The sequence below is a fragment of the Podarcis muralis genome, chromosome 10 (assembly GCF_964188315.1).
Source record: "Podarcis muralis chromosome 10, rPodMur119.hap1.1, whole genome shotgun sequence".
In the NCBI taxonomy this organism is placed as follows: domain Eukaryota; kingdom Metazoa; phylum Chordata; class Lepidosauria; order Squamata; family Lacertidae; genus Podarcis; species Podarcis muralis.
The window spans coordinates 24,264,903-24,274,773 of record NC_135664.1 but is presented as its reverse complement, the minus strand read 5'-3'; the positions used below and the strand labels follow the sequence as shown (position 1 = coordinate 24,274,773).

Sequence of the window (9,871 nt, the reverse complement as noted above, 5' to 3'; positions counted from 1 at the left end):
AAAGACATTTACAGTGGTATCTCGGGTTAAGTACTTAATTCGTTCCGGAGGTCCGTTCTTAACCTGAAACTATTCTTAACCTGAGGTACCACTTTAGCTAATGGGGCCTCCTGCTGCCGCCACACTGCCAGAGCATGATTTCTGTTCTCATCCTGAAGCAAAGTTCTTAACCCGAGGTAATATTTCTGGGTTAGCGGAGTCTGTAACCTGAAGCGTATGTAACCCGAGGTACCACTGTATTCAATTGCTAATTCCTTAAATGCGGCCATGTCTAGATTTGGCCCTGTCCCACACAATGAGAAGAATTTGTTACCAATATCCTATTCCACTACCACACTAAGGAGGGCCTAAAATGCGTAGGAAAAGACCATTTCTTCCTCTTGACAAGACCCATATTGTTTTTCCAACAGCTGCCAGCTAAGCAAGCTTTGTAAGCTATATCATTTTGAACTGGCTAGCCCAACATTCCTCTAATTTTAGTTGTGAATGGGATTTTTATTTGTAAGTTACCTTGAATTGTATTTTCCCATAGAAATGCAGGTTATAACGCCTAAAGAATTAAATATATGCCTTCCAACAGTTTGTCTATAGGAAACAAAAATTGTTTACTGTGTATTCATATCTATGCTGGGGATATTCCTGCTATTTTTTACTTTGTTGAAATCCAGTGTTTAAATAGGCATAAAGACCAAAACTTGTACAATGGCACCTGCAGAACTGCAGCCAGCATGTGTGTCTTGTTTTATTTATTACGTTTGTGGGAGGTAGTTTAGGCTGAGGATGAGTGACTGGGCCAATGTCACCCAGTGGACTTCGTGGTTGAGTTCCGATTTGAACCCTGGCATCTCAGGTTCAGCACTCTAACCACCATACTGCGCTGACACTCAAAAAAGTGAGTGGGTACACCCCCCACATTTACTTGTTATGGCTCAAACTCCTATTTTCTGCTTCCCAACCCTGTGCCCTTTGCAGTGAACCACTGAAGGCATATACAGATGGCAAGCTGATAACATGTTTTGATTCAAGAGGCCCTTTTTGTTTCATAAAATGGCTATTAAAATGTATTTCCATCTAAATATATATATTGTCCAACAGATCACTTGCAGGAGAATTTTACCTGTTTGTTTTTATACCTTGAGAAATCGCCTGGGTTCTTTATCCATTTATTGTTGTAGTAAGTTGTGGAGAACCCTAACACGTGGTTATCTATTTTTAAATGCGCCATTTATACTAGTCAACTTAGGAATATATAGCAGCAGTTTACAAGACATGTGAATTATAAATTTTTGAGCCTGATAAAATCTGATGTGTCTAGGCCAGTTTGCCTAGACTAGACATAGAAATCTAATTCCTCAAGCAGGGAATTATTGTTCAGGGAAGTTTTTAACATGTGATATTTTATTGTATTTTTGGTTTTTATGGAAGCCGCCCAGAGTGGCTGGGGAGGCCCAGCCAGATGGGCGGGGTATAAATAATAAATTATTATTATTATTATTATTATCCCTCCATCTGTGTACCCTACACATTTTTCTGTTGAAGGTGTAGGACAGCTCCTGCTTTCTCAAATTGGAGCAAGCAAAGCCAACTTCAGCACAAAAAGTTTTTAAAATGCTATCGCCAAGTATTTCAGATGTGAACTTCAATATATTTGCAATTTTTGTCTCCTTAGGTGCCTGTGTCAGTGGCCATGATGACTCCCCAGGTGATCACCCCTCAGCAAATGCAGCAAATTCTCCAGCAACAAGTTTTGTCTCCACAGCAACTTCAAGCACTTCTCCAGCAGCAGCAAGCAGTTATGTTACAGCAGGTAATGTTGGGTGCTCGTTGGAACAGTTAGCATAGCTCAGGCACATTCCCAAGCATGAAGAATGTTATATGTGGCTTATGTACTCAACAATCCTTTTCCTTTTTTTCTTTTTTGGTACTTGTATGCCCATGGCGTAAACATATGTGCAACACTCTCATCCCTCAAAGCTGCAGTAGGAAAAAGTTAGGTTTTCTGCTTTAAATACTCCCCATCAGATAACAGGAATGGCAAGTGCAGTGTGAATAGGGAACAAATCAATATTTAAATGTTCAAGCATTTAGGCACATTTTGAGTTGTAGTTTGTCGAAGGAAGTGTAAATAGACCTTGAGATAATTATTGCTTTAAAATTCATAACACTTTAGTTCTCCCTTTAGTCATATAAGTGGAAAGCAGTTTTAAGAAATTAAATTTACCGGCATTTTTATCAGAGAGAATGTAATTTCATTTGAAAGTTCTTTCAAATAAAACCTGCCACTGTAGTGACTGGAAAGGCAGAAGTAGGTTGCTCTTCCTAAAGCCCAAAATCTGAAATGTGAGTCAAGAATCCTTTAAGCCTCTCATTCCTAGAACAAAGGCAGTGTCATTAATCACACATTATTATAGTGTGCATTATAATTTTGCCTAACTTTGGGGGCATATGCTAATTTAACATAATTATGATGAAGAAAATAATGTCTTCATTCTTAGTATGTTTAAACACTTGATATGTAGCATCATGGAAATTACAGACAAACTGTAATTTTCAAATGTCTGCAACTGTAAATCTGGCATCCTGCTGAACCAGGTGGCAGATTAATTAACTCTCCACCTTAGCATCTCTGAGGAATAGGGCATTTTGTTTGGTCTTGCAGAAACTTTTGAATATTTACAAGTGGTAGGTTTTCTACTTGAGGCCTTTTTTGAAGTTGAATGGGTGTTGCGTTTAAGTAAGATAATTTGGGGAGTTAGTTGGGCTCTGCTGTACGCTTTTTGGAATACAGATTTTCTGTGCCCTTTTGTTTAGGATATTTTGGAATCTGCAATGGAAAATTTCAGAGCTGCCTTGGAAAAAAATGTATGTAGATCTGTCTCTTCAAACTACATTTTTATTCTGAGGTGCATCCTAATGACTATCCTACCACATGCCAATCTAGAAGAGTTTAGGAGATTTATAATACTTGAAACTTTGCCTTTGTTTATTAAAGTCAAAATGATTTATTCAGCAACAACTTCAAGAGTTTTACAAGAAACAGCAAGAGCAGTTACATCTTCAGCTTTTGCAGCAGCAGCAACAACAACAGCAGCAGCAGCAACAGCAGCAACAGCAGCAGCAGCAGCAACAACAACAGCAGCAGCAGCAACAACAGCAACAGCAGCAACAACAGCAGCAGCAACAGCAGCAACACCCAGGAAAGCAAGCAAAAGAGGTAGAACGTAAAAAGTTAACTGATAAGTCATTGCTGGTGACCAAGTAGAGGATGAAAAGAGCTAGAGGTTCTTGTTTTGTTTTGTTTTTAAAGATCTTCTGTCTGAGAAGCTGTTGATGTAGGAACAGCTCAGGGCCAGTCCACATGGTCAATTCTGCCCCCACATGATGCTCGCCAAGGACATCTTCACACAAAGAATGGCTCATATGCACCAAGTTCTACATAGAAACAGCCTCTGCTTCTAAGGGTGATTCCAGTAATGGCAGAAGTTCTAGGGGTGGGGAGCAAGCACTGTTGTACATGCAGAAATCGCCACCCGGTAGAGGAAGCTGTATCTATGGAGATTCTGGTTTATATAATACATTATCAGTATAAAAATGAGCTTGGGGAGCATTGCATGGAAACAAAATTGAGCTTGTGAAATGGCCCATGGAACAGGTGAGAAGGTTTTAAAACACATGCCAAAACACACAGACACCCACTGATAAATAGTTGAAGTATTATACAAGCTTGAGAGCTGCATTCATAAGTATGGGACCTGAGAATTACCATCCAGTTCTGTTGTCCCCTAATCCCATGAATATTTGTGTGATGATCTAATGAGCAAAGTCCCAGTTATTTGGCATACGTAAAGCATCATAAACTGATGCAAGAACCCTTCTTTTCTTCAGGACACAGGACAAAGATCACACAAATTTAGTCCATTATTTAGAAAAGGATAACAGGGAGGCAGGCAGAGGAGGAAAAGTGGGGGGAAACTGGTCACAGATTTTGAAGTCACAGACCCTGATTAATGAACTGCTACTGTATGTTTGGAGTGGTGAGCCGAAAGTTACAGTTTGATATGCTCATAAATCAACCTGACAAGCCGGCTTCTCAGACCTAGCTTGCACTTGTCAGCAAACTGCATCAACTATAAACATAATACAAACAAAACATGTGAAGTAGTTAAATTGATCAGCAGGTATCGTAGACGTTGTCTTGTAGCTGCCCATTATGCAAACGTGCGGGAAACCATTCTGACCTCCCGAGGCTTTGTTTCTGTTTGGATTTGTGAATAGAATTTCAGACAGCCATCAACTATGGAATAGAAATTGCTCCCTTATTTCTCTCGAGGCTCCGGGCAATCCACATGACTTGCTCCATTATGCAGTCTGTTTTCCAGTGAGCGCATCAGAAGTTTCTCTTTTCCCCAAACTGAGAAAAGGAAAGGTCTTCCACAGCAGCTTGTCTTTCTCTGAAGTGTGACTACATCCTCATACCCTCCTGAGCCTGAAGAACTCCAGTTTGTCTTGTAATGCCTCACAAAATTGGAAGTTATGCTTTCCCTTATAATAGGCCGCTTCTTTGCCTTGAGTATAATGCCAGGGTTTTTTGTGGGGTTTTTTGTTTTGTTTAATGTATTCCAGCAAGAGCTGCAAAGGAGCCAACAGGCCAGTAAAATGAAGGCTACATCCCAGTTTACTAATAGATCACTGGAGACTTCATTTATGGGCCACTGCGGATCATACTTATTCAATTGGAAAAACAAGAGTGCCTTTGAATCACAGACAGTTGTAAAGAGTTACACTTTCAGCAAGATAAATTTGTTATCATCTATCATGAAGTGAACATTCTCCCCCCCCCCACAAAAAACCCAGCTCCCCTTTAGAACAGCTGTTGCCTGCCTTCTTCTGACCCTTTGCTGAAAAATAGCATATTGTTGCCTCTCTCTCTTTTTACTAATAACCCAATCACTTTTAATAAAAACAAATCCCTTTGTTAAATAATAAAAATAACCAGATCCTGTTTCTGCAAATAGCGTTATTATTTAATAACAGAAACGAAAGGGGAAAATGAGCTGACACTGCCTTGCTTTACAGCCTTCATTGCAATCTTTACTCTCTGTTCCGTTTGTTTTTGGGTTTTCTGCAGCAGCAGCAGTTGGCAGCCCAGCAGCTTGTCTTCCAGCAACAGCTCCTCCAGATGCAACAACTTCAGCAGCAGCAACATCTGCTGAATCTTCAGCGTCAGGGACTCATTTCCATTCCACCTGGCCAGTCTGCTCTTCCTGTCCAGTCTCTGCCACAAGGTACATAAGCAACATATGACACAACTTATTTCCAGCTCACAGCTTCTTCTTGTTATTCCACCCTAGCATGACCTGTGCTCCAGATTTTCCATTCTTTGTTATTAAACCATTTTTTTAAAACAAAAATATTTCTTTCATTTGACTCCCCCATCTGGGTGACATTGGGGGATTTTAGGTTTTAAATCATAAGGCTTTAGGTTTTAAATCAAAAAACTTTCAAAGAGGATACGGCATTTGGTGTGCCCATTCCCCCCCCCTGTAAAAGCTGTACTCATTATGGACAAAGAATTAGTACCCAAACCTTGCTATAAACACAACAAATTCAGATATCTGAACAGAGAGCAGGTTTTACTTCCTCGTTTGCCTTTTGCCTGTTTGATGGGGAACTGTGCTGTTCAATTTGTTCATGAATGATGTAGTTACAGGGGAACAGTGACGTAGCCAATTTGCTGATGATAGCAAATTGTTCAGAATGATTTTAAAAAGGAGGCATTGTGACAAGCTCCAAAAGTATCTCTCCAAACTGGGTGAATGGGCAGTAAAATGGCAAATGTAATTCAGTGTAAGTGATGCACATTGGAACAAACAAATCTAAATCTAAATTTCACATATATGTCCATGGGGTCTGGATTAGTGGTATCTGACCAGGAATGAGAAATTTGGTTGTAGTGTATAGTCCAATGGAGTCGTCACCCCAATGTGCCATTCTGTGGATCATTAGGAAAGGGTTTGAAATAAAACTGTCAATATAATGCCATTATATAACCACACTTGGAATATTGTGTACAGTTCTGATCTCATTACCTCAAAAAGGTTAGTGTGCAGGTGAAATAAGTTCAGATAATGACCAAGGGATTGGAACAACTTCTTTATGAGGAAAGATTTGGGGTGTTTTAGGTTAGGGAAAAGATAAGTAAGAGGGGAACATGATAAAGGTGTGTGAATTATGCGTGGAGAAAGTGGATACAGAAAAGTTTTTCTTCCTCTCAAAATGCTATAACTTGTGCACATCCAGTGAAGCTGAATGTTTCAGGAAGAAATTACTTCCTTACACATTGCAAAGTTAAACTGTCCAGTTTGCTTCCACAAGATGAGGAGTGGTGGTCACCAACTTGGAGTGGCTTTGAAAAAGGATTAGACAAATTCATGGAGGATACAGTGACCAGTGGCTACTGGGTACATTGTCTGTGTTCTTCCTCCACTATTGGAAGTAAGATGGCTTGCTGGGAATCACAGATGGAGAGAGTGCTGTTGCACCCAGGTTCTGCTTATGGGCTTCCCCATGGGCATTTGATTGACCACTGGGAGACCAGAGTGCTGGACTAGATGGGCCTTTGGTCTGATCCAGCAGGCTCTCCATATCTAACTCTGAAACTTCTCATAGCCCCTGTAGGAAGGGGAAGCCCAAGTGGTATCCTCCAGATGTTGGACTACAACTCTCCTTTACCCCAGCTAGTGTCCACCAACATCTGGAGGACACCACATTGGCAACCCCTGCCCTACACAATTTAATCAAGGAAAGTGGGCAAGCTTCAGAATGGAGGTTACACTGCCAAGACAGCTTTACGCAAAACTATTAACATGATAATTTAGGGTTGTCATATTTTGAAGAGCAAAAAAGAGGACACTATGATGGCCATTCAAAGCAAATCAAGGCAATCTGTCTCAAATTTTACCCCTGAAAAAGAGGACGTGTCCTGGAAAAAGAGGACAGCTGGCAACCCTATTAGGATGCCATTGATTTTTAGTTACAGATAGGTAGCCGTGTTGGTCTGCCATAGTCAAAACAAAAAAAATTCCTTCCAGTAGCACCTTAAAGACCAACTAAGTTAGTTCTTGGTATGAGCTTGGTATGTGTATCTGAAGAAGTGTGCATGCACACGAAAGCTCATACCAAGAACTAACTTAGTTGGTCTTTAAGGTGCTACTGGAAGGAAATTTTTTTGTATTGATTTTTAGTTTGTGCTTACTCTTCTTTGATCATGTTCTGTTATGGGGTGAGCACACCTGTAACGGGAAAGTACCACATCTGTTTGTAGTAACATGTGCCCATTTAACTCAGCCTGCAATAAAAAAGACCTAGCTAATGTGGTGTCTTTCCTTCAGGAGTGCATTTCTCATGTGGAGGTGGTGTGCAAGCGCACGTGCACACACTCGCACACAGATCTCCTGCCTTCCCAGTGCTGTGCATCACTTACCTAAAGGGAGAGTGTCAAGGCAGCAGGAGCTGTGTGCAGTGGAGGCGCAGCAGCAGAGTCAAATCTAGTTGAGCAAGTCAGCTTCATAACCCGTGGCCTGAAATTGGTTTGTTCAGCAACTAGTCATTCTTTGTTCCCTTGTTGGTGCATAATGCTAAGCCAAGATTATTTGAAAGCAAAATTAAATTTCACAGAGGTCCTCCTCCTGGTGAGGGTACAATCCCAACACTTCGCTCAGACCGGTGGAGGTGTGTCCACATAGCACTAAACTATGGTTTAGCTTTATGTGCAAATTCAATCATTTTATTCTAGTATTATTTTTCTGAGTATTCCTCTGACCTCAGCAGTTCCAGGATGAAGGATTAAATGAACACACCATAGTCTGAAACTTCCTGCAAACAAGAATCCAGTGGGAAGGAACACTATATTTTCAGTGTTAATTTCCCCCTTATAGTTCAGATGTTTAAATTCCACATGAAGATCCTTACTTAAATATTATTTTATCATACAGTGTTTTATAATTGGAGTTTAGTGTGATTCTGATGTTTTAAACGAACAGCTTCCACAGGTATTGAACAATTTAACCTACCATTATAAGTTGAGCACTCTGTTCTGCATTAAATTCCCGGCTTCTTGAAGTGATCCTCCCAAGTAAAGAAAAATTATTTGAGCTTTTCCAAGTGCAGCAAAGAAAGAGGAGAGAAAAAATCCTCTTCTGGCATGGCTCACATGCTTCTTAAACCCATTGGCAGTTTGATTGCTGGGGGGGAGAGAGAGAGAGAGAAAAAAAAAACAAGCCACCATGACCAGTTTATCTGTTTATGCTTTCCAAGGAAGCATCTTGACCCTTCAATCCTCAAGCACCTTCAGTGACATGAACCATGCTTCAACACACCATTAAGTATACTTCTGCACAATTTGCACAATTGGGCACTGGAGCACCAAACTCACATGTGTACTTATTTATTTATTTAGAGTGTTGGTGCCTTGCACCTGAACCAGACAAGACAATCCCTGCCCTCAGGCTATATATATATATATATCACACAAAGAAAAGGAACAAGGAGGGAAGAAGAATAAAGTAAACTCAGGCATCAGTTCTTAGATAAGTAGTTCTTCTAGGATGGATGGAAGAGGGATAAGCAAGGTCTACAATAGATGACTATATAGCCAAGCCCTAGTGAATATAGGAGCCATGACAAATGTGTAAATGAGACAGCAGGTATATCTGTTTTGGGGGATGAAACCCATTCCATGGTTCATAGAGATTTTGTGTTTATAGAATTAATGTTAACGTAATAACGCCACTCAACATATTTATAGATTTATTTCATATATATCTGCATCTTAGTATGTAGGCTGCATACACACCATAAATTTAAAACACATGACTTCCCCCGTATAATCTTGGGAACTATCGTTTATTAAGGGTTCTGGGAAATGTGGCTCTGTGGGGATTAAAGGACAGTTCCCAGAATTATTTGGGGGATGTGTGCTTTAAATTTATGTTCTGTACTCAGCCTAAGATTCCTGTGGAAAAAAATGTAGCAATTAGTTTACAATGGTGTGCAAAAAAAAAAAAAAAGTTTGTGTCTTTCTGGTGCAACTAATCCTGCCAAGCTATATATGAGGGAACAGTAATAAAATTCGACAATAGTTTTTGGTTGGAAAGTCATGATTAATGACATCTACTGAAATGATTAAAAGAAATCACTTTTACATTCTTTGACCTTACTTAGCACTATTGACATGAAATTAACTATAAGTAAAAAATTCTTCCTCCCAAAGCAATTAAAATAATAATTTCTACCTTAATAATGGATATGAAATATTTTGCCCTTGGTAATCTAGCCCAAGCTGCAAGGAACCACAGCATTTTAATTTTTATCAAGCCTTTTTTTGGAGATGGCCAGATTTTTTTTATTTTTAAAAAAGTTGATCAGATCTCTTTCATTCATAATGGCATCTACTTTGATCAAAGGGGTGGTGCATATTCTGCTATACCAACTTAAGATCCTGTTCCTGTGAGCTTCTGTTAACTCCATACCTCCCACCTCCTTGTAAGGTTTATAGAGGAATGTGGCAAAGTGCTTTTAAATTGTTCCAATGCAAGTGTCTGAAAAGAATTGGTATGGAGCATCTGGAGCTGGGGCTCTTGAACTGTTGTCCTTTTCCAAATGTTTATCTTCTATAAATTATTTGCTTATTGCAATTCGGAAATTAAGTAGGGGCAGCTAATATATGACTGTGTATTTGCATGAGCTATTTGCAGGATGTTAGTTGAGATTCCCTCCTGGTTTGGGATCCCATGCATATCTAACATGGCTTGAGTTTATTCCCCTGAGTTACATTTTTTTCTGTAAAGAGCTGATTAATACTTACATCTTT

The 9,871-nt window shown here is 39.7% G+C and overlaps 1 protein-coding gene across 21 annotated transcripts in view; it reads left to right on the top strand.

Moving 5' to 3' along the window:
• Positions 1 to 9,871, top strand: part of FOXP2 (forkhead box P2) — a 353,146-nt gene that overhangs the window by 282,787 nt on the left and 60,488 nt on the right. For 17 of the 21 annotated variants that reach the window (XM_077934627.1, XM_077934624.1, XM_077934620.1 and 14 more), the window contains 3 exons: positions 1,670 to 1,807; positions 3,011 to 3,214; positions 5,126 to 5,285. In XM_077934627.1, the coding sequence (XP_077790753.1) occupies positions 1,670 to 1,807; positions 3,011 to 3,214; positions 5,126 to 5,285 (502 nt within the window). The remainder of the gene's footprint in view (positions 1 to 1,669; positions 1,808 to 3,010; positions 3,215 to 5,125; positions 5,286 to 9,871) is intronic. The other 4 variants (XM_077934625.1, XM_028746386.2, XM_028746371.2 and 1 more) reach the window with 2 other exon arrangements.